General features: G+C 58.4%; 1 protein-coding gene across 1 annotated transcript in view; it reads right to left on the reverse strand.

Annotated features, from left to right (window-relative positions):
- ZNF536 (zinc finger protein 536) overlaps positions 1-25383 on the reverse strand; it is a 432422-nt gene that overhangs the window by 227559 nt on the left and 179480 nt on the right. The window contains exon 4 of the mRNA XM_055310964.1: positions 2190-4367. Coding sequence (XP_055166939.1) covers positions 2190-4365 — 2176 coding nt within the window. The 5' untranslated portion in view covers positions 4366-4367. The remainder of the gene's footprint in view (positions 1-2189; positions 4368-25383) is intronic.

The following is a 25383-nucleotide window of genomic DNA, read 5'->3' on the forward strand; positions in this document are numbered from 1 at the left end:
AGCCCGGTTGGTTCTTTTAAGCAAAATGGGTTTCTTTTTTTGTTTTGTTTTTTGGGTTTTTGTTGCTGTTGTTGTTGTTGTTGTTGTTTGTGGGTTATTTTTATTTTTATTTTATTTTATTTTTTTGCAACAGAGTATTTACAGATATGGAAACTACAGAGAGAGAATAGTGTGAGGCTATCACTTGGCCAGAAGGTGGGAAAAACATGGTAAACACGTCATTAATAAAGCCGAACATTTGGTGCCGGAATATTCTGCTGAGACCTTTTCATTTCAGCAGGTCTGGGAGAGGGATGAAAATCTGTCAATGTTAACTCCTCATCACTCCAAAAACTTAGGGGAGCCAGTCTGCCCTCTGCTTCCTGCCCCTTAAAGGCCCCCCATACCCAACCCTTGGATCCAAAAACGGTGCAATGATGCTCCCCCTGCACCCCCAGAGCAGGAGACCTCTTCCTAGGAGGGCGGAAATCGTCCCTCCTGACAGGGGGCCCGCCTGGCACTTTGCTGCCTCTGCACGAGGGGGATGGATCCGCTTTTCAGGAGTTCCTGCTGTCAGGCCGTGAAACTCAGACACCCTTCCTGGGCATCTCGTCCGTCGGCCTCACGCCCTCCGTGGTACTCACGCTCCCGGTCAGGCCCTGCCGGGGCGGGGAGGGGGGTGCTGGGAGGGGAGGGGGCCTCACCAGAAATAAATCGCCGGCGAGTCTAGGACTCCAGGAGCAGACAGTGTGTTTCATGGGTATTTAAACAGCAGCATTAAGTGCTATCGGAATCTCTGGAATGTGCAGTTCAGATTTATGTGCGTTCACAGTTCTTTACTGGTGGGTGAGAAGCCCGCGGACCCACGCTTTCCGTTAATACTGATTTTTGTCCTGGAAGAAGGGTTAGGCCGAGGCACGACAATGACACCAGAGCTAAACCGGCATCTCCTGGAGAACTACGGTGGTCAACCGCTCCCAATACGGACATGTTCATCGGAACCCAGAAGGGGGAAAAAGGGGGGGGAAAAAGAAGAAGAAGAAGAAGAAGAAGAAGAAGAAGAAGAAGAAGAAGAAGAAGAAGAAGAAGAAGAAGAAAAACTTTACCAAAATGACCCTCAACAGCGCGTCGCCACGCCTTTCACAGTGGGCGATGCAGTGCCTTGAGGTGCCTCAAACTGTCTTTCATTTTCTAGACTTAATGGCTGATTGCAGAAATCAATGTTGCCATTAGTAACAGGGTATTTGTTATGGCATGATTTCCTCTGTTGTTAGGCTGCAGAATGATTACAGTATTAGCGAGATGCTTTCTTTATAAAGGGCTACAGATATAACTTTCAATTTACCATCCATTAGAAAGGGACTTTGAAAATAGGGATGCAGGCAACGAGCTTACCTGCTGTTAGGTAGGGATTTTAATTTAGCAGTCTTAGGCCAGTGGGCTTTTTTGTTTTGTTTTGGGGTTTTTGTGGGGTTTTTTTGGGTGGTTTTTTTTTTTCTTTTCCCCCAAACCGGGCCAGGAAGCTTCAGCGTTTCACAGACATTTTGATGACAGATTTTCTGCTTTGCTATTTTAGATCGCAAAGCTGTATCGCCCGTGTGACACAGTACGGTTTAAGACACGCCGTCGTGCATCTGTGTCTCAAACCTCTCTGTGTTTTTCCAAACCGTCGGGAGGAGAGTGGTGTGTGTGTGGTTCTTCGGGCTAGAGGGGCCCGGCAGGTGAGCCACGCTGTGATTCTGGGAGGGGTCGGCCGCGGGGCGGTGGCGGGGGGGGGGGCGCGGGTTGGACAGGAGACAGGTGTGGCCTGGTGAAGGAGGGTGGGGACGCCCACATGTGACGACCTTAGGGGTCTGAACTTACGCCTTCACATCACGGATGGAGCCAAAAGGTTCCAGAGACGAGGGGATGATGGCGGATGGGGATCGGGGCACACACTGGGGAAGGACGGGCCCTGCCTGTTGGTGGACACAGCGACTGGCCATCGCTGCTGTGCACGCAAGAGGATCAGCTCTGCTTCCTGGTAGCCAGGGTTCAAGGGAAGGCCAAAGGCTGGAAGTGCAGGTCCACCCGCCGCCAGCTAGGCCCAGGAGCTCAGGACCCACCTGGAGGAACCGCGACGGCCCTTCCCCGGAGGCCCACGGACAGCCAGCCTCTCCCCGCCACACCTCCCCGCACAGCGAGGGCCCCCATCTTCCCCGGCAGCCTACCTGAGGAGGACGGCGAGGAGGGGTGCGGGCTGTCCTCCTGGGCACTCCCGGTCTGCGAGAGCCCGCCGCCGGCCCCGCTCTCCTCGGTGACGTTGGAGGAGCCCGGCGTGGTGGAGCGGCTCACCGACTGGGACTCCTGGTCGCTGCCCGAGCCGCGCCGCTCGTCCAGGCCCACGTGCAGCCCGTCCTCGTCGCCCTTGCGGTCCCGCTTGTGGACGCGGGAGTGCACGACCACCTGGTGGTAGGTGCGGAACACGCGGCCGCAGTCGGGGCACTCGGTGGGCTTCTCCTTCATGTTCCCGGGACCCTGCAGGTTGTACTCGAGCGCCTGGTTCAGCCCGTGTGACAAAAAATCCCGACTGCCTTCTAAAGGGTCGAGCTTATTTGGCAGGTCTCTCTGATTGCCCACTTTAGTGCTGTGAACGAAATCAGCAGGCATTTTCTGCTTGGAGCCATCTGCTCCCACTAACACGTACTCCCGCTTCTCCTTATCAAACATAACTCCGGCGTTTGCCAAAGTGTCTTCGTGGTTGCGCTGTAGCTGATGCTCTTTAGACAAGAAGCCGTGCTCCATGGCCATGCCCCTGGCCATGAGCTGCCAGGCCTGGTAGCTGTTGACCGGGTCCATCTCGGCAGCCTTGGCGGCCGCCTGCAACCGCTCGATGCAGCTGGACTTGAGCGGCGGCACGAGGTTGAGGCACCCCAGGAGGGAGTGCTTGTCGCCCTCGGGGACGCCGTGGGCCATGCTGGAGATGGGCGACAGCAGCTTGCCCAGGACCTCCCTCTCTTTCATGGGCAGCTCCCCCTTGCCGTACAGCTGGCCGGGCTCGCTCAGGCCGGCTTTGTCCGGGGCCATGAAGCCGCTCTGCAGGCAGGACAGGTACCTGGAGTACAGGTTGGCGTGGGCCTCCTGGGACATGCCGCCCATGGGCGCGGGCACCTCCGGGTCGCTGGGGGACTTGTTCTTCACCGACAGCTTGTTGAGGTGGACCTTCATGTGGTTCTTGAGGAACCAGGGCTCTTTGAAGCGCCGGCCACAGATCTGGCAACAGTGCTCGAAGGAGTCTTTGTGCTTCCGCATGTGGCCCTTGAGGAACCACGCCTGGCTGAACACCTGCCCGCACACCTCGCAGCGGAACTCGTTGGCCGACTGCTCCCCGCCGCCGTTGGGGCCCTGGCCCTGGGCCGACTCGGCGGTGATGTGGGCCTTCTCCACGTGGCTGATGAGCTCCTCCTCCTGCGAGGCGGCGAAGTCGCACAGCGTGCACTTGTAGGGCTTGTGCAGGATGCGGATGTGGCGGTCCAGCTCCTCGCGCTTCTTGAACTTGCCCTTGCAGAAGGTGCAGCGGAAGCCGGCGGCCGGGACCACGGCGTCCTCCTGCACGCTGGCCGGCTTGGGCGAGGGCGCCGGGTGGGCCACGTCGGGCACGCTGGGGTTGGCGGGCAGGGCCAGGTTGCAGGCGGCCAGCGGGGCCTGCTGGGCGTGCGCCAGGGGCTTCAGGTCGGGCCGGGGCTGCAGCAGGCTGCTCTTCATCTGCTTGTCCCGCAGGATGGCTCTCTCCTCCAGCTCGTGCAGCAGGCGGTTCTCCTCGCGCACCCGCCCGCGCCCCTTCCCCAGGTTGCCCAGCTTGTGGGTCCGCAGGTGGATCTTGAGGTTGCCCTTCTGCGCCGCCCGGTGGTCGCAGTAGGGACACTTGAAGGGCTTCTCGCCCGTGTGAGTGCGCATGTGCAGGGAGAGGATGCTGTTGAAGCGGAAACGCTTGCCGCACAGCGGGCACGGGTACTTGCGGTTCTTGCGGGCGTCGTCCTCGATGTCGCTCATCTGGGACATGATGCCCAGGTTCTGCCCGTTGAGGAACTGCTGCAGGTCCACCCGCCCGTTGAGGCTGGTGTCCACGTCCCGGCCCAGCTGGTTGGCCAGGAGCGCCATCTGACTGCCCATGGGCTGGCCGCTCATGGGCACGTGCGCCTTCTCGTCGAGGGGCGCGGGGGCCTTGTCCTCGGGGTTGGGCCGGGGGTGCAGCTCGGGGAAGGCATGGCTGAGCTGGGAGGTGATCTGGTGCAGCTTCTGACTCATGGCATACTGGCCGTTGAGGACGGGGCCGCTCAGGTGGGGCTCGGCCTCGGGCGCCGCCGCCGCCGCCGCCACTCCAAGGCACAGGCTGGCTTCTTCCATCCCTGCAAATCAAGAGCGAGAGTTCAGACCCGAGCCGGGCACCGCGGCGCGGCGGACGCACAGCATCGGCTGCTGGGGGATGTGCATTGCGGGCCTTAACCTACACGTAAGGATGCCGAGGAATTAGAGTCAAAAACAATAATAAAAGGATGAATTATTAAATGCCAATTATGCAATATGGCATCGCTCCTCCAATTTGCTTTGGCGATAGACCGTCTCCCTTGTATTTTCTATTTACCGACTGCAATTATTCATTCACGTGTAAATTATTCATGTTTTACCACTTTCAACACCTAATAACAAATCGAGGGTCTACGTGTTAAACTTTTCCTCCCGTCCCCCTTGCAGCGCCCGCACCTGTTGGTTCCGTTCAAAGTTTGCCTCCGAGCAGAAAGGCTTTCACCGCGAGACCAGAGACTCACTTGGAACTTTTGTTTCCGGTGACTATTTTCAATACATTCGCCAGTCTGAGATGAAAGAGATTATTTTATGATTTGCCCCTCCCCCCCCCCAAAAAAAAACCCCCAATGGCATGATATTTACTGGTACATAATAAAACAAGATAATGTTTTGGGAAAAAATAAAGTAAAGGACAGGCTTTAGAACAATAAAAGGGATTTTGCTTTAGTCAACAAAAAGTGCAGTAATATCTCATTAAGCTGATTAGTATGCTGCTTAGAAACAGTACTAGGTGCTGTAACACATGATTATAATCATAAAAATCCTTCAGTGTTTGCAAGGAAGCATTAACGAGGTATATTAAATTTTAAGGAGACTGCGAGTAGCGGCTTTGCAAACCTCAGAGATTAAGAGTTAACCCTTATGTTACGAAACGCTGTTATTTTGTCATTTGGTAACCGTGCCCGTCAAAGGAGGTGTAAATTATCCGGTGACGGAATCCTAGTGGATCGTCGTCGTCGTCGAGGCCGTTCGTTTTTGGGTGGGGGGCGAGGACTGACACCGTGTGAAGGGCCCTCCCTGCCTGGCACTGGCATGATATCCCAGGCAGGGACTCTGATTGGGCTTAAAGAGATCCTTTATAGAACTAGATAAAAACCAATTAAAATCCAGGGATGATGCCATAGGAAGTCTCAACCAAGTTTGAGTGTTTTTAATAACTTTCCCAGAATACAGTAATGAGTACAAATTGTACCTGCAGTATGTGTTTTGCAGAAAATTAGAACTCAAAGCTGTTTGTTAAACACTAACACTCAAAGCTGGTCTGCGTAATTGCTTTTAATGCTCCTCTCTGCCCCCCTCCCCAGCCTGTGCAGACCTGCGAAGCCCACACTGCGGGGGGGGGGGGGTGGAAGGAACCTGCAGGCGCGCGCATGCCCCCAGCCGCCCCATCCCCACCGCGGCATGCCAGGAGCTCAACTCTGAAAGGCAACGAACCCATGCCTGGGTCCTTCCATTTCCAGATCTGCCTTCCACCTGAAGGAGTCCAAATTCGCCTCCTGCAACTGGAACAGTCTTTGCACATCTCTCCTCTTTGTATCCCGATGTTTACATGTGTCGGCCAGCCAGGGGGTCCGGGAGCAGCGCTTAACCCCGGCCAGGACTGATTCCTGGGCCAAGCGATTCCCTCCGGGGACTGGTAGGGGACAGAGCTCAACTGTGGAGGAAACGCATGCAGCCCTTGGGGGAGGCGGGGGTGGGGGTGGGGTCTGCTACCTACCGGGCCTCCTGCCAGGCAGACTGTGCCCGGCATGGAGGGTCTCCAACGGGAGACCCGGCTTCCTTGGCAAGAGGACGGGCCGTGAGTGCGTCTTGCAAGGTGGGGGAAGGAAAAGACATGAATGTGTATCTGCAGGAGGGAGAAAAACTGCAGCCACGGCGCGGGGCTGGCTGCGTCCAGGAACGAGGCCGCGGACGCCTGCGCACATTCACGCGCGCATCTAGGCACATGGTCACCCGCAGCAGAAGGAAGCTTCCCGTGCGCCATCTTTCCGTTTTGTTTCTGGCGGCGGTCTACACGCAAATTAAGAAATAATAATAACAAAAAGTCCATTTTGGAGACTGGTCAGAAAAGGAGTACTTTATCACGGGGATTCTTGTATCCGTTCGCCAAACTTGCGGAGTTCCCGCCGAACGCCGGGCCCTGTCCCTGGCACTTAAGACACCCTGGTGGACAAGAGTGGCCGGCCCCAGTGCCCGTGGCACCCAGTGCCCAGCAGGGAGGAGCAGGCCCAGGGTGCGGAAGTTGCTAGGGCAGCTCCGGTGCCTGGAAGACCCCAGGCAGGGACCCCGTCAGCCCCCAGGGCCCTGCCCGGAGCCCCTTCTCCACCTTCCAGCTCCATCCGGCTGTGCTGGCTCCTCTCCCAAGCAAACACGGATCATGACCCTGAAGCCACTGGGGAGTGCTCAGAATTCCACCCAACAGCTCTGGGGAAGTTTGGAGAGTCCAAAGCCAACATGGCTGGCCCACATCCAACGGCTGCCCAGTTGGCCTTCTCAGAAGACATGAATCCAGAAAGACAGGCTATTTTCAGGTTGCTGCTGATGAGCTGACGCCAATTCAGCAGGAGGGAGAGGAGGCTGAATGTGCAATACAGCGAGACTGCAAATCAGGTTGGATGAGGGGCACCAAGTCGAAGACCATCCCCCGTCCCCACTCGTGCTGGATAAGTAACGGCTCAATTTGCTCAAATGATGAATGTGGGGAGTTTGCAAGTGAGGTCTGGACAGAGAATTCTTTTAATACGTTAAAAAAAAAAAAAGAATCCTTTCAGTCAACAAAGCTTTTTTTAAGGAACTGGTCTTCAGGTGCCATTGCTGACGCGTCAGCTGAGGGGAGACAGAATGTTCTAGAACGTGCAGAGGTACAGCCGGCTCCCTGTCCTCACGCGGGTCTCAGCTCACAGGGCCCCTTGTCACAAAGACCGCCGTGCCTCCCTCGTCTGAGGCCGTTGCCCCCGGCCTCTCTCGACCCCATCACCTTCTCTTCCTTCTCCAACAGCACTTAACCACTAGGGCAAAGTTTTGTCGTTGACCCTCTTACAAACGTGCATGGTCACGGTGGAAGCCTCCAGGCCCAGGGGCAGAGCTGGCCCATTGTAAGCTCAGCATTTTCTGGCCAAATGGATGGATAAATGAATGAAGAGACCCTATAAACGTAGCCCGTAAAAGAAAGCTAGCCCTGTAGGAGACACACTCTCCTCCCAGCCTCGCGCCACCTAAACTCAGCGTTTGCACAGCTCTCAGGTTCTGCTGGGGTTGGTTGGAAGGGTCTCTGGCTAACCTAGGACAGAGGGGTTCAAAAACCACCAAGGGAGGGCCACCCCCACCAGCAGCTCCTTCACCATATGTGCCCGCGGTGACTGTCCCAGGCCTGGGCCACCGCCGAGCAGCCATCCCCTTGAGAACTCACTCAACCACCCAACGGGGGACCCATGGGAGAGCTCAGAATTTGGGCAGAGCTGGCCGGCTCTCAAGGAGATGCTCTGAGGATTACAGCCCCCGGCCCCTCCAAGGAGCCCGGGCAAAGCCCACCCAGAGCCCCACTGGGAGAGGACCGGCCCCGCCAGACAATTATCTCCGAATGTTTGGTGAGACCGGCTCCCCGTGATTCCGTGAGCAGGTGCAGGCCCTGCGATGGGTCAGTCGAACCAATGCCAGCCGCCAGACTCAGAGCAAGAAAGGGGAGCGTGAGTTCTTGGAAAGAGCACGGGGTAATTGGTGTGCTGTCCCCGGGCCAAAGCAGCCGAGGCAAGATGAGCTGGCCCCAGGCCCGGCCTGGGCCTCACAAAACCTGGGTCGGCCCCAATTTCTCCAGCCTCGACACTTCACCCATCCGGAATTCATTTACCCCTTACGTCAGTCATTCGGTAAATCCTTGCCAGGGGGCCCTCTACGTACCTGCCGTCAAGGGCCTCTGGGGTCCCGGGGCCAGTGCAGGCGAGGCCACCGGTCACAGGAAGCGATGCAAAGGCTCAGAGAGGCTGAGCTCATGGTTTGGAAACAGGAGTAACCACGACAGCTTTGGCACCAAGGTGTGTGTGCGTGCGTGCACGAGCACGTCTGCGCTGGGGGAGGCAGGGGTTCCCTCCGTAGTAGCGCTCTAGAAACTACAGAGGCACACCCCGGGGAACTCAGGGATCGTTAATCCTGCTCTTAGGAGACTGGATCCCACTGCAGCCCTAAAGAGCTCAGGGGGCCAGGGAGGTGAGGCTCCTGCAAGGGCTCCCCGGCCGGCCGTGACTCGGCTTCCCCAGCCCCTCGGGGGGCAAGCGCAGGGAGAGTGCCTTCCCTTCAGACCACGCGGTTCCCTCCCGCCGTCAGTGTGTCTGGCAGGGCCTCCTGCCACAGGACAGTCCCCGGTCCCGGTCGCCAGGGCAGATGAGCGTCGGCACGTGGCACTGCCCCTGCTCAGTCACCAGCTCCAGGGAGCACCTGGAGCACCGTGTGCCCCACCTAACCTTCTGGACTCCTTACCCCAGGACCCCGGACAGGGCTGCTGACCCCGATCCCGGCGTGGGGCAAGCCGGGGCCTTCTGAGCAGCCTCCACGGCCGCGCGCGTGACCCTCCCACGCAGGTAGGGAAACCCGGGCACGATTCAAAGCAAGGACACCACCGCCCGGGCCCTGAGGACAGCCTGCCGCGGGCCTTCAGCTCCGGGCCCCCCGAGGCGTACATGAAGCCCGTCAGGAAGGAACTGAGGCAAACGCAATTTACCTAACGGTGCAGGGAAAGGCAGCCACGCTGGGCAGTGGGAGGCCGCTGCAAACTGCTGCATCTGGGACCCCTCCCCCCCCCCGACCCCGTGGAAGCTTCACAGCATTCCACCCCAGTCCTGGCCCGGCCTGCCCCCCGCGTCGCGGCGCAGCGCTGCTGTACCCGAGGCTGTACCCGAGGCGCCATCAATATTGACAGAGGACCAGGCGTGGGCGCGAGTCCCGGCCACCGCAGCATTCCACACCACCCTGTGGAGAGGCCTGGCCCCGCGTCCGAGCCCAGGCCGGGCCCCGCTGAGAGCCTCAGGAGGCGACGGAGGTTTCCTTCTTGAGCCGAGCAATTTCGCGTTTCACGCCACGGTATTCTCAGCCCTGGAAAGCCACCGCTGGGTGCGCAGATTATCAAAATACATTCTGTGTCATCATTCCCATCAGCGCAGGTACAGTGAGCCATTCAGCCGCCTTTGATGGCGCTAATGGTTATTTTGATTTTGTATTTCTGCCTTCAAAACTATTTCCTGTGATATCAATGACAAAAGTTTTCACTTAACTCTTCCAATAGAGAACCTAATTGTATCTTTCGCTCAGAATGAAATTTAAAACTATCAGGACACCAGAAATGCCAGCTGCTACGAGTCTAAATAAATTTTACACAAAAACACAGTTTCATTTTGCTAGCACAGAAAAAAAGAAAGCAATCTTATGAATAGTCCAAAAAATATAGATCTTGCCAGTAAGTTGCATGAACGAGTTTTATCCTTATACCATGAAAAAGAATAGTTGGGAAATGAAATGACTTTCAAAATAACCATTTCAACTGGGTTTTTAAAAATCAAATATTGTTGTCTAGCCAAGCACAACTAAATATTCCCCCCCCCCTTTTTTTCTTTTTTTTTTTTATCAATGTGGGTAAAAGCGCTGCCTTGGAAAATGTTACAGGAGTCCTACTGCTCTGCCAACTGCGGGGCAGGGAGGGACGTGGGTTCCCAGCGAGGGCTCCCCACACCGTGGTGGGGCTCGAGGCACGCGGTTCCGGAATCAGGAGGACCCCCTTTCTGCGGGCTCAAGTGACCCTCCTCCCGTCCCCACGACCCACCTTGCTTTCTTATACTTAAGGGCAAGCAGTAATTAAGACAACTTCACCTAGAATACAATGGCTTCTTATTAAATACTATTTTCCAATTGTTGTAGCTCAAACTGTGTAACCAAGGTTGTTATAAGCATAATACACTCCTGTTCTGAAATACAGAACACCAGACTACTGAACCTTTTCAGGGTCATTAAACAGCTGTAAACATTATTACAAAAATAAACCAGAGATTTCATGCTTACATTTTGGCCTAGAGCTTGCTATGCTGAGCAAGTACATTTTTTCATCTCTTACAATCAACGCTGGTGACATTTGGGCATCCAAACAAATTACATCACAAACATTACTGAGGTGGGCAGGATACTGAGTGGTTTATTTGCCAGATGATTAATAGATAAACAGGAGGGCAGTTCAGGTGACCTGTTCGGTTTTGACGGATGTGTAGACAATGCTACCAGACAGGGCCAGAAACAGTTAAATCCTTGCTGAATTTATTAATGCAAATGGGATATTCAAATAGGGCCGTGGAGTATGGCGACTAGGTGTCCGGGAGAGCCCAGGTGGACAGGGTGGTAGGATTCTCTCCACCCTCCCCTTGTGGGTGGAACGTGGGTCCAAGTCAGGGTCCTCGCAGCATCCGATGGTGCGGGGGACCCTCTCGGGCATGCTTTACGCACGGCCCCACGGAGCCCCAGAAGCTTCAACCCTGGGGAGTGGGAATGAGAGGATTAAGAAGAAGAAAAGGAAAAAACAGTAGCCTCTCTTTGAAGACTTAGGATGATTTCAAAACTCTCAAGGGCAGAAGCACGTTGGCTTTTGGAGCCTGAGCTGAAACTGTGGCCCAGAATTGAAGGCAGATCATGAGCACAGGAGCGGAGAAAGGAAAAGCCCCACCGAGTGTGCCCCTGGTCATCTCTCCAGGGTAGAGAAGACTTCCAGTCTGAGCTCCCGGCCCACTACCGGTCACCAGGCAAACAGGTGCTGGGATGGAATTCGGACAACGTCCTACGGGGTTGCTGTGAAGACCATGGACATGTCAGGCAGAACCAGCTCTCAAAAAATGAAATGGAGAACAAGTAGCAATCGCCATCATCGCCATCTTCATCATTGCCATTATCACCGTCATCTTCTTTCTTATCATCATCATCATCATCACCTCCACCACCACCATTGCCATCACCATCACCATCATTATCACCACTGTCACCATTGTCATCACGTTCACCATCGTCACCATCACCATCACCTTCACCACCACCACTGCCATCACCGTCACCCTCACCACCACCATCACCAGTGTCATCACCTTCACCACAGCCATCACATCATCACCACTGCCACCATCATCATCTTCATCATACCTATCAAATCATCATCACCATCACCTTCACCATCACCACCATCGTCATCTTCATCACCTTCACCATCACCACCATCACCTTCATCCCTTTACCATCATCACCACTGTCATCATCTTCACTGTAGCCTTCACTACCCTCACCATCTACGTCAGCAACAGCGTCCTCCTCATCATCACTATCATCACCATCATCATCTTCACCATCACCACTGCCACCACTGTCATCACGTTCAACACCATCACCCTCAGCACCATCACTGTCACCATTGCCATCACCATCACCATCATCACCTTCACGACCACTGTCATAACTTCACTGTCACCACTATCATCACCATCATCACCACCTTCACCACCACCACTGTCACCACTGTCAGCACATTCACCATCATCACCATCATCATCACCTTCACCACCGTCATCAACTTCTCCATCACCACTATCATCACCATCATCACCACCATCATCATCACCTTCACCACCACCACTGCCATCACCATCACTCTCACCACCACCAACACCAGTGTCATCACCTTTACCACAGCCATCACATCATCATCACCACTGTCACTATCATCATCTTCATCATACCTATCAAATCATCATCACCATCACCTTCGCCATCACCATCACCATTGTCATCTTCATCATCTTCACCATCATCATCTTCATCATAACCATCACATCATCACCACTGTCACCATTGTCATCACCTTCACCACAGCCATCACCTCACCATCACCATCAACATTTTCATCACCTTTACCATCATCACCACTGTCATCATCTTCACTGTAGCCTTTACCACCATCACCATCTACGTCAGCAATAGCATCCTCCTAATCATCATCACCATCATCATCATCATCATCATCACCACTGTCACCACTGTCATCATGTTCACCATCATCACCATCACTTTCAGCACCACCACTGTTACCATTTCCATAACCATCACCACCATCACCTTCACCACTACCACTGTCATCACCATCACCACTGTCACCACTGTCGTCATGTTCACCATCACCATCACCTTCACCACTGCCATCACTGTCATCACATTCACCATCACCATCATCATCATCATCACCTTCACCACAATTGCCATCAACTTCACCATCACCACTATCATCACCATCACCATCATGACCATCACCACTGTCACCACTGTCATCATGTTCACCATCATCTTCACCACCACTGCCATCAACTTCACCATCACCACTATCATCACCATCACCATCATCATCATCATCATCATCACTTTCAGCATCACCACTGTTACCACTGCATCACATTCACCATCATCATCAGCACCTTCACCACCACTGCCATCAACTTCACCATCACCATCACCACTATCATCATCATCACCACCATCACTGCCATCATTGTCACTATCACCACCACCACTGTCACCATTGTCATCACGTTCACCATCATCCCCATTATCATCATCACCTTCACCACCACCACTGCCATCACCATCACCCTCACCACCACCATCACCAGTGTCATCACGTTTACCACAGCCATCACATCATCATCACCACTGTCACTATCATCATCATCATACATATCAAATCATCATCACCATCACCTTCACCATCACCACCATCACCATTGTCATCTTCATCACCTTCACCATCACCATCGCATCATACCACTTTCACCATTGTCATCACTGTCACCACAGCCATCACATCATCATCACCACTGTCACCATCATCACCTTTACCACCATCACCGCTGTCATCATCTTCACTGTAGCCTTCACTACCATCACTGTCTACATCAGCAACAGCATCTTCCTCATCATCATCACAACACCGTGTGCCAAGACGACACTGTGCGAGGTACCTCCCAATCGTTATCCCATTTAGCCTCATACAACCTTAGAATGGAAGCTATTAAGCTACCCCTGTACTAAATAAGAGGAAACCGAGGCTCAGAAAATTTAAATCCAACAAGGTCACCTGACAGGGAAGCCTGACTCCAGAGCCCAAGCAAGACATGCGGGTGGGCTGGCTTCTGACGTCCACACCCGGTTAGCCTTGCTGGGCTGAATGCTGACAGAAGAGGCCGGCTCCTGCATTTGCAAAACATGCAGAAACGAAGGAAGCCACGGTTCAGGGAAAGCCTAAAGGAGGCCGAGGAGCCGGAGCCTGCACAAACATGTGCGCCACAAAGTGGAACCGTGCAGTGCCCTCCCGAGACACACCTCGGGGGGCGGCGCGGACCGGGGGTGGGAGCAGGAAGGCACTGAAGACCTAGAAATGTGGCAAGTCTGTTACTCACCAGTGGGGGAGGGTGTCACCCAAAAATGTATTCATCTTACTGTCTTAGCACCCCACACCCTGGCGTCCCGTGGGAAGCGGGTGACTCCCCCACCAGGCGGGAGCCGTGGAAGGAGAATGCTACCTGACGGGCCACAAACGTGCATCCAGTTGCGCAAGCTCTGCTCGCAGGGGTTCCACCTTGGTGACCTGCCTGGGTCCCCGTGACTCTGTCTCTAAAATGAGCTGGTATCACCTGCCCTGCACACTTCATAGGGTTCCGAGAAGGCAAGGGACTACGGGAGAGAAAACACGGAGCCTAAATGGTGGGAGGGCTGTACCTGTGCGGGGACCTATCTCCCGTGTCGGGACCTATCTCAAGTGCCAATCACAGCTTCAGCATCGGCTTCCAGAGCGGGAAAGCCCCTTCATCTGGCGTTTGAATAAATTTCAAGAGCAAAGGACACAACCAAGGCATGACCACGGCCCGTAAAGGCGGTTAATGAAACCCCATTCATTGTCGACATGACCGGTGCATCGTAAAGTGGGACTCACACCATTCAGGGACGTTTGTCAACACCTGCGTGTGGCAACAAGTGGGCCAGCCACAAGCAAGACCAGTTGCCTCAGGGAAGGGGAGAGGGTCACACCCCCGAGGGGGGCAGGTGGCGGGGGGAAACCCCGCCATGTGAAGGGGGAAACCTGGGGCATGTGCTGTGGGGCTGGGGACCAGGGAAGGGACGCCAGTGAGGATGACAACCGGGGAGAGTCAGTCCTTGGCTGGGCCTGGAGGAGGGCACGAGGCACAGAGGATGGAAGAACACAGAGGATCCCAGGGAACAGAGCGTGCCAAACGGGGACCGAGCACGGAATGTTCCAGGGGCCGAGGGGGATGGGGTGGACGTGGCAGGCCAGGCGCACACCTGAACACCAATCCATGGAGTTCACATCTGGGGCAAAACCGGGGCTCGGGAAGCCTCCGGGAGACTTTATACAGAACACGAGCACCCCGACTGCTGCTGTGACGCGTTGGTAGCCTCCTGCTACCTTGGATCAGAGGAGATGAAGAAAAACAGAGGGTGAAAATAAACTCCGAACCACAAGGCAACCAGCTGAGGGCCGGAGCTCTCGCCGTGGTGACGGAGGGCTCCCCGCGCCCCAGAGAGAAGGCTCCTCAGAGTTTGGAAGCAAACGCCGACCTCCCCTCTTCTTTGCAACAGCAAACAAAGTAAAAGAAGGACTGGCCCCCAATCTCCTGGCAGCCCAGCCCCACCCCTCCTAATGTGGCTGCCCGGATTTGTCCCTCGTGCTCCATCCTGGGTGGCCCATCCCGGGAGCCTTCCTGGAACCCGCCCAGGCTGGAGGTGATACTCGGTCCCCAGCGTTGCCGTGCAGTTTCTCTGGAACCATCAGGCCATATTCACGATGCACGTCGCGTCTCTCCTCCGGCTCCTCTGCAGGAGCTTTGTGACCACCACGGCGGGTCCTATGAGCTCCTGGGGAAACGGTCCCACCAGAACTGGACCCTTGAGCTTCTGATGATCACGATGCAGGGGAGCGGCGGGTAGTCCGGGGCTTCAGAAGGATGCTCGGCATTTTGTGAGCAACAGCCCAGGCCTGTCCCCCCACGCCCCATCCCCCACCCCCACCCCGGAACGCAGGCCATCGAGTGCTGCTTCCATTTCTCCCAGATGCGATGATTTGGGAAGGAAATGGCCCCTAATTTTCCGTAATTGATTTATCTGAACTGTGTCCACCTCATCAGGGAAAAAGCAACAAACTGTACGCACACGCTCGCTCGCTCACACACACACACACACACACACACACACACACAGGCTTTTAATGAATGACCTACCTTTAAAATATCACAAAACTAAAGAAGATACCAGCAGTTGTCATGAAGTGTATTGATTATTTCTCTCCCTGGCTTTCTCTCTCTCTCTCTCTCTCTCTCTCTCTTTAACCAGACTTCGTCATGGCAGGAAGTTAGATATTTAATCCCCAATTAACCCTCCTCGGCTCCCTGCTCGGCCTCAGCACACAGCCACTGCCCTAGAGCCAAACAGGGGACCCGGCACCCCCGGGGGCTCTCGGCAGCGCCCCCCACACCGAGGACAGCAGCAGACGGGGAGGGTGCGGGTCCCAGCTACACGTCGCCACCCTTCACCCCTGATTAAAAGCCATTTACCTCCGAGCACTTCTGGACCACGATATCGTGTCGAACACTTTTATTTTCATTTCGCAGAAGCCTCAGATTTGATGCGGTGCAAAAACGAAATATAATGTAGAATGCACACATGCAAGAGTGATCAAAGAGGGCCTGATTGTGAAATATTCATCGAAGTCGGCCCAGGGAGAGGCGTTCACAGGGGCACCTGTCGAAGGCAGGCGCTCAGACACACGCCGTCTCGTGAGCGAGCACACAGCGTCGTCACTGAGCCAAGAATCCAGGCACACGAGTGGGGGCCTCTGCTGCCTGCAGCCACCGGGCTCAGCCCACGTAGGGTCAGCCTGGGGTCCCGTCCTTCTGGCTCTTGGGGTCCCCACTTGGGCGTCTCCAGCTCCGGTGCAGGGCAGCAGGCTGGTGCAGAGGGAAGGCCAGGCCCTGGCCAGCGCAGCGGGGACACCTGCCGTGGGGCCGGGTGCACGTGGGCCAAGCTCACAGACCCAGGGCTGCTGGGATCTGCTCTCCTGGCGCCCGCAGACGGACTCCAGGGCAGAGACCTACTTCCAACCGGGGCTAGGAAGGCAGGAGGAGCCGAGAGAGGCCCCCCAGCCCACACGGGGCTGACGGGGGGCGGGGAACTGTATGCCTGTGAGTATTTGAAAGGAGGACCCTCTCTTCTGGGGAGCAGATGCCCTTCTGTGTCGATCACTCCCTGCGTCTGGGACGCTCTCCCTGCAACCCCCACTTGATCCCTGTGCCTCGTCCGTCAGGTGAGGATTCAATGCCCCCTGGTCCAGGAGGCCCTCCAGGTGGGATACCCCAGGGGCAGGGCAGGAGCCCTCCTGTCTGTCTGTCTTGCCCCCCTCACCACAGCTCTCATACTGGGTTGGGTCTGTATCCGGGTCTGGAAGCTCCCTGCGGGTGGAGGCCGTGCCCATGGCTTCCCTGGGGTCCCCCCAGCAGCGCCCCTGAGCCAGGCACAGGGGACACGCTCAAGAAATCCTTGCTGAACGCACGACGGAAGGAGCAGAGCAAGCGGATAGACGACTGGATGAGGAAGGGAATGAAGGGAGCAAGTGACCAAGGATGCGGGCTGGGTCCGCGGCATCTGTCCTTGGGGAGGGAGGGGATGCCGGGGGGGAGAGTCCGGGCAGACGCTGCTCTCTGCCCTCAAGGCACACGCCGGGTGAGAAGCTGGCCTGATGGAGCCCGACTCCAGTGTCACGCGGCCCCCAGGCCCCTGCACCTCGCATCCCCAGGAAGGGCCAATCCGGCTCATGATGGGTCATCGGGGTCCCCGTCTCTGGCCGGGACCTCCCGGGATCCGTCACGTGGCACGCGCCTACGGGCTCTGGCCGAGCGGATTTGAAGCCCCACTAACCTGCCCTCTGTGAACCCCGGACGACTCCTGGCTCCTCTGCTTCCCTTAATACACTCGCACGCGTCCACGCGCACATTCGCTCCTGCACTCCTTCCCCGCGTCCTGACAATGCACCGCGCCCCAGGGCCCGGCTCGGCAGAGGAAGCGAATCGGAACCATCCCGCCCTCCCAGCCTCCCCATCAGAGGGGCCCACAGCGCTCAGACATCGGCCCAGAGACGGTGGCGGCTTCCGAGCGCCGCTACCCGCGACGGGTCAGGGCGCTGGCAGCTTTGAGGGCACCACAGCTCGTCGGCGAGTCTCCGGGTGCCCGGCACGGGGAGGCCCCTGGGGACGGGTCTGTCGTCGGGATGACGTCGCCTCTCCCTTCCTGGGGCTTGCTCCGCGTGGAAGCTCTGCTGACACCTCCCTGCCCGCCCCAGACCCCGTCCCTCCGAGGTCCAGGCCCCTGCACACGGGCAGGAGTGAGGGCCCAGCCAGGGTGCCGGGGGAGGTGGGCTGCATCCCCCGCAGCTGCCCTCCAGCCTGCCCGGGCCCAAGCAGCACCCCAGCCCGGATGGTGTGCGGCCTCGGACGCCCCGGCCCCTCTGCGTCTGTGAACCCAGCAGGCCAGCCCGACAGTGGTCAACAGCCGGCGGTGAGCGTTAGTGTCTGGGGCCCCGGGGGGGGGGGGGCTCTGTACTCAGCCTCGGGGTGACACCCAGAGGAGGGCTGCTGCTGCTCCCGTGGGGGCTGTGTCTTCCCCAAAGAACCGGAAGCCCGGAAGCTCCGAGGGGCCACGTCCCCGGGTACGCAGGTGACAGGCGAGACGCAGAGAGGCATCGACGGCGGGGCCTGCAGCAGAGCGCCCTCCGGGGCCTCCCCGCTGCCTCCCGTCCCACGGCCACAGGCCACGCGCAGGCCTGCCACCCTCGGGCCCGCCCCGTCCCCCCGGGAGGCCTCCTGGAAGCCCGTGTGGCAGCCGAGGGGTCATAAGCTCACCCGTTTGATTGTTAAAAGCGTCTGCAGCTCCTGAGCTCGACACCCCCCACCTGAAGTCTGGATGTAAGGCAGGTGAAGGCAATTCACGGAAAACCTGGAATCGGCCAAGGACCACGACGGGCCACCCCCAACCCGACCGCAGGAAGACTCAGGACCGCGGCGAGGTCCCACTCGAAAATAACTCCGTTGAAGGTCACGGGCCGGGCCGGTGAGGACCCCCGGGCTCCTCCTCAGAACCGCGGCGCACCCGGAGGGGACACGGGATGACGCACGGTGGCCTCAGGCCCGCCAACGCCACACCCCAGGGCTACCACGCGCGGCCCCTGAGCACCACCGGCTGCTGCTCGGAGGGAGCCGCGGGGGCAGGGGAGCATTCTAGACCCTTCCTTCACAGCCACGCTGGGGACCTGGGGCGAGAGGACAGGAAAGGCCCTGGTGGGACAGGACGTGGCTCCTCAGGTCTGCTTTCCCCAGAGGCGGCCCAGGAGGCCTCTGACTGTCCTGCCAAGGGAGCCAACGTGCGGGGGCAGCAGGGCACGCCCGACGGAGGGCACTAGGCCGGCCACCAGCCCCACACACTGGGGGGCCCTGTCCCCGAGCCCAGGGCCAACCTGCTTCTGCTCAGCCCCCTGCACCCTCAGGCTGTCCCCACGGAAGCCCAAGAGGCACAGAACAACGTCACGGTCTTCCCTGCGGTACTAACTGGAGTTGATGCCACAGGCTCCCACAATGGCCATCCCCGCCCCCCGTCCTGTATCCCACCTCCCACCACTCTCCTGCACACCCTCCTGGGCTCCTTGGGGGACACCCGTCCACCCCATGGAGAACCTCTGGCACAACCCCTCTTTGCACAGGGACGCTACCCGAGGGAAAGGAGGCACGGACGGCGGCTGGGTGGCAAGGCTGGAGGCCGCCCAGCTCCCGGCCACGTGGCCTGAGGTGCCCCCTTACTGAGGCCAGCGGCGAGGCGAGGTGGTGACCCTTCTGAGGTCACGTAGCCAGTTAGTAGCCACGTGCCTGTGTCCCTCGGTGACCTCCTGAGCACTCAAAAGAAACCGAGTAGACGCTAAGTAGATGCCCCCTGGGCGGCTGAATGGACGGGCAGGTGGACGGAAGACGCCACAAGGCACAGCCGCACTGATGGACGGTCCAGCCGACCAGCTCTGGAAGCCCTCGCCTGTCCTTGCTCCGCAGCCGAGAGGGGAGCAGCGTCGCCGACAGGCTTCAATCGCATCCTCCTGCTGGCGGACCCCAAGCCCGCCAGTGTCTTGCTTCCCCCATAATCCCTTCTGCGTTTAGACAACATAGAATTAAGACTCTTGATGACGTCACGACGTCCTGGGCTTCCTGAGCCGTCCTCCAAACCAGGTGGCCCGCGGGTCGGGGACATCAAGTCCTCTGCAGAGCCCTGTATGGGGCCGTTGAGGTGGGGCCTGGCCTCTGCGTCCCTGGGGGACGGGAAACCCTCCCCGGTGCACCCACGGGGCAGGCAGGGGCTGCAGCCAGGCACTCGGGCCCGGGGACACCCAGCGCCCCCAGTCTTCCCTAAGAAGGCAGGCGAGCAGGGCAGTCGGGGTAGAGGGGCGAGGCTGCCCCCCATTTACAAACACACTTCGGGAGGCAGGGAAGGGTGTTTCCATTTGCTCATCCGTGTGTTTGATTTGCATCAAATTACATCAGGTTGATGTGATGTCACATGACAGCCCCCCCGCCCCCCATCCCCCCCACCCCCTGTGAAATGCATAAATCAGGGCACCCCATAAATTTAAAGGCATAGAGCTCTTTTCCAGAAGTGGCTAATTACTCATAAACAGCGGATGTTTTATTGCCCTTGGTCAGTAGCAGGTTTTTAATCGCCCGAGCGTTGTGTGACTCCAGCCTCTCATAACCCGGGGCCCAGGGAGCCACGCAGCACCTGTGTGTAGCCCCCTGGAGGGTGACAAGGATCCGGCCATGTAGACCAGCCCCGGGGAGGCCCCCGCAGCCGCGCCCCCGGGTGGGGGCGTTAGCAGCCCCTGACCCACCACCGGCCCTGCAGGAAGGGGGGCCTGGTGCTGAAGGGCAGGCGCTCGGGGCCGTGAGCGGGATCACACACTTCCGGCACACTCGTGGGGACGTCCCGGCCCACACCGCTGGGAAGCCAAGTTCCCCACGTCCGGACTCCCCCACCGACTGCAGAGGCTTGAGCAGACACCCGCTCCGCGCCACCCCGGCCCTGCGCATGGGGGTCCCCGTCCTCCTCCTCAGCCCAGGGGCTTGGGTGGGCCGAAACCCAAGGAACTCACTGGAGCCCATCACAACTGGCCACCCCTTGGCCCGTGCTCTGTTCACAGGGACCAGCACCCGACCAACGAGAGCGGGTGCCAGGGCTTTGCCAGCGAGCTACGGACGCTTCCGACACTCTCAGGCGAGGTCTGGCGCTTCGGCAGCTGCTCTGCTGCCGAGGCTTGGAAGCTGCTGGGCAGGGGGGGTGGGGGAGGTGGGGGCATCACTTGCTGGGACAGGGGAGGGGAGTCTGCTGCTCGGGGCCATAATTTGAGCTCCTGGATCAAATGGCACCTGAAGCTGCATGATCTAAATACCTGGCAATTACGTGAGCCAATACAATCTCCCGGAGCTTTGGGCGGGTTTGGGTTGGATTTCCTGTCACTGGAAACCAGAGGAGCCTTGGCTGATAAAAGACCGCAGCCTCCCTTCCAGACACACAGGCCCCCGCCCGCCCGCCCAGCCTCCCGCCTGCCCGATGGGCACGCCAACTGCTTCCCCCGTTGTTCTCCTCCACTGGTGTCATTCGAACCCAGGCCACGCTCCGGCTGGCTCTCCCGAGGGGTCCGCGGTGAGGTGCAGAAGCAGGCCCTGGACACGGAGGAGGCGCCGCGCGGCGGGCACCCAGAAGGCACCGCTCACCCTGCGCAGCTGTCGCCAGGCCACGTGCCAAGGGACCTGGGATTCCACCCTCGGGTCCCTCCCGCGAGGCCTTTCTTGTTGGCTTCACGGAGGAGCGGTTTTAGACACGCGCAGTCACGATGGTCCAGGATCCCCAGCTCGTGCGGGTTGGAAGCACGGGCCCAGCCCTTCCGCACCAAGCCTCCCGTCCACCCCCCACCCCAGGGACCCGCACTCAGATCCGTGGCCGAGTGTCACCCGCTCCCTGCACCCAGGCCCCGGCGTGCCCAGCGGACGGCGAGCTGACCCCGGCCCGGGGGTCCCCTGGCCGATGAAGGAGAGCGAAGCCGCAGAGGGAGGACTATCACACGGGCCCCACAGGCTACGGCGCAAACCCTCACCCGCCGCTCCCCTGCCCTCTCTGCACCCCCCGCACCGCACCCCTTCCCAGTCCGGGGCGCCCCGGAGGCACCGAGCACCAAGCACTGCTCCCACCAGGTGGAGGAGGGCATCCCGACGCCGGCGGCTGCAAACAGGGCGCCTGGGGGAGGCGGATTTAAGGGCAGAATGGAAGCGAGCTGGGCACGGTGTCCCTGGGCTGGCACTGGCCGGGCTCTGGGCGCGCCCCCACCCCGTGTGCACACTCCGCAGGCCGGGAGGCAGCCCAGGCCCCTGCAATGCCCTGGGGACGGGCCGGGAACATGTGCCCCCGCCTCCCCGCCAGAGGCCGCGCTCACCCTGGCGGAGCGCCCACGCCTCCCCTGGGTCCGGTCACGGCGCTGCCTTCGCCCACCCGCCAACCCCACGCCCCTGCCCCTGCCCCACACAGCTGCCGAGGCCGCCGGCCCCGCTCCCCCGGAGCCGGGAGGGAGCCCTGCCCTTGCGTGCCCTTGGCACGGGCGGGGCAGGCCCTTGTGGGGGACTCTGCGACTCCTGTCATCTCACTCCGAGGCCCAGCTGGCCAGGCCGCGGCCCGCGCAACCCCTGATCTGCACAACTGCTCGCTCCCCCGCGGCACCCAGACACCCCGGCCCCGACGCCCCACAGTGACAGACGGAAGGGATGCGCCGGGCCACTCGCCCGTTCATTCAACCTCCTGCCGAAGAGCCACTGGCTCAGTCTCTGTCTCCCCTTTAGCCATCAGCTCGGCAATGGCAGTGACCCTGACCCCTGATGCCCGCTGGTGGTGGGGGGGGACCCAGAAGACTTGGTTTCTCTCTAACTTCCTTATCGTGCAGGATACAGACTACTCCTAATAGACATAAGGCGGACGGATGCCCAGGGAAGTGCATGTGTGGACGGGCGGGGTGCGAACGGGGGCGGGGGCCGACGGACGTGTGGCTGGACAGACGGGTGGGTGCGTGGAGGAGCGGAGGGACGGGTGGCCAGCTGTGCAAACAGGAGGGCGTGCAGGCGGGCGGGCGGGTGCACGGCAGCCCGTGTCCACCGTGAGGACGGTGCAGAGGCGCCCAGTCGATTCCGGGACGGAGAGCACGGTGCGCCCAGCCGGCGTCCTGCAGGCTGCACCCTTGCAAGGAGGCGTCGGGAGAATTCAGAGAGTGAGGGTGGGGGGGACACTCAGAAGCACCTGTTGGGCTTTGGCTGGGGCCGCGGGGCCCTTAGGTTTGTCAGGCGACCGCGGTCCTTCCCAAAAAACCTAAGGATCCTAATGAGGAGAGAGGTGGCCCTCTCTGGGGACCTTTCTGCTGCACTCCCTGAGGCCTGAGTCCATCGTAAACCTCCGGGGTCAAGGCGCCCCGTCTCGGGGGGGCCGTTTCCTGCAGAGCTCCGCTTCCCCCACATCCTACACTCTCCAGCCGCTCAGGGTCCCCTCACCTGTCCCGGGAAATACGTAAAACAAAGATCGTGTGAAGGGGCCTTGCCGGCCTGTGCTCCCCGTGGCCGGGCGCCCCCCATCACCTGCCCGACGCTCTCTGCCACCGAGCTGCTCCCTAATAAACTACCGTCAGGTTTTCGCCATGTTCCTGTGCCCCTGCTAATATTTTTTTAATTAATTCACTATTTTTTACTTTAATGCATTTAAAAGGAAACTATATCATTACCCTAAATGAAAATTTGTATCACTTGCTCTAAATTAAAGGTAATTATAAAAATAAATAAAATGAGAACAATGTTATTAAATTCTGGCTGGAGCGCGCTGCCTGCAGCAGGCTCTGGCCCGAGGCCTGCTCCCTCCGACGGAGGGCCTCCTCCTGGGCAGCCGGGGGCGTGGCGCCGGAGGGGGGTCCGTGTACCTCCTGCAGTGGCCGTGGGTGCCCCCGAGGAGCCGGCTTCCTCCTGGCCCCTCCTTTACCAGCGGGGACCTTCCATCAGGGCAGCTGGGGAGCTCCTTAAGAAATCCTGGGCAACCGGGACCTCATAGGCAGTTCCACCCCATTAGGGGAAAGCCTTACTTTGAAACTATCCTGGTCCTCCCTGCCCCTCCCCCGCCTCTGACCTTCACCCCTTTCCGAAGCCCATAGGGGGCCGTCTGGGTCCGCAGCCTGCTTTGGTTTTCCTTTTTCTTTTCAGTTTTCCGGGGTTGACCAGGTGGCCTGGTCCCCCTAGGCCCCCGAGGCCGGGCAGGTGGCCGCTGCCCTTGCCTGAGATCCTCAGGGCCTGAGGGGCGGGTGACGGGAAGCCCCCCACCTCCACTTCCTTTCAAGTTCACGGGGGAGAAGGCTCCTGTCTGTTGCCCAACGTCGGTTCCGGTTGCAAGTGAAGGAAAACCGGTGGAATCAACCAAAAAGCAAACACCTATCACGAGCACGTTTGCGATTAAAGCTCCCTGGGGCTCTCCCCACCCTGTTCCGAGCCGGCCCCGTGGGCCAACCCCAGACTTCTCTCTGAAACATAAAGCCTCTGAAAATAGCACAGCAGTTTGGGGACCGGGTCCCGAAAATCTACCTTGTTTCCCTTTTTCAAGGGGAAGAACATTTCAAATGTCGGCGAAATCTTTATAAGAACAACTAAATAGATGGGATTTAGCTTCCCGATGAACCGTCCTTTCTCCTCAAAGGGCGCAAATGAGAACGCAGGATGTTTTTAAGGAAGATTTTGTTTTTCCTGCTATTGCCTGAGCCGGTGCGTCTGACGCTGGAGATTATCTGTGCAGCAGCCGGGCTCGTTGTAATTAACACACCAGCAGCAGCGCGACTTCCTCCTAATATATTTTCCTAAGACTTTGATGATGCTCCGAGATTTTGAATCCCACACTGCAGACTTTGGAGACACTTGCTCGGATAGAGACACCTTAGACAAAATTGGAAATAACTCGAGTCTAATATGCTTCCCCAGGAGCCTCACGGAAGAGCGGGTTAAGGGCATCTGAGCGCACGGTGGGTCGGGGTGCAGCCAAGTTGGCCTTGTGAGGCCTGCCGAGGCGTGCGAGCGGTGATTGGACCATCTTCTCGGGGGTGCTTGGGCCTCAGAGTGTCTTCCTGGGTCTCAAACATAAATGACTTCCTTAAAGGATTTAATTAATTCTTAAATGTGCACAGAGCCCATGAGCACAAACATTAACTTGTTAAAAGCATTAAGCCAGATTCTGTTCTCAGCCACGCACAAGCACTTCCCCGTGACGTCCCTGGGAGCGTCACATGCAGGCTGGGCCCTGCAGATGCCCAGCACCCTTCGCGCCCAGCTCCTGCAAGCACCCGGCCGCGACTCCTCTTGGGGCGGGCATCGCGGCCGGCCTCTGCTCTGGCCCCCAGAAGAAGCACTTGGGGGACCACTCCGTCCCCTCTCTGCTCTGCTTTCTTTCCTCTTCACTGAGCTCCCTGGGTCGCTGATGGCTTCTCCGTGCCTGGCAAGGACACCGAGGAGCAGGGGACACGCTGGGTGTCCTGCTTGGATGGGGCGGGCTGTGGTGAGCGGGGCCTCACGCAGAAGCCTCCCCAGATGTGAGCACACCAGGGTGGAGACCACGCTGCCTCCGACGACGATGATGATGCCCAGCCCGGGCCCTGCCCACCTCCCGCCTGTCCCCACGCTGCTGGTTGGTCGACATCACCAGCCCCCGCCTTGTGCACCACCCAAGTATCCTTTACGTGCCCCGTCTTGGATGGAATCTGATTTAAAAGAGCAGAAATGACATTTATCGCCTTAAAGTAGGCCATGCCCACACAGGACACGTGCGCGTGTGTATCCACACCTGTGTGTGTCCTTAATGACAGGTAAGGGACATCCCGACACCAAG

The sequence above is a fragment of the Nyctereutes procyonoides genome, unplaced genomic scaffold, assembly GCF_905146905.1.
Source record: "Nyctereutes procyonoides isolate TBG_1078 unplaced genomic scaffold, NYPRO_anot_genome, whole genome shotgun sequence".
NCBI classification, from domain to species: Eukaryota; Metazoa; Chordata; class Mammalia; order Carnivora; family Canidae; genus Nyctereutes; species Nyctereutes procyonoides.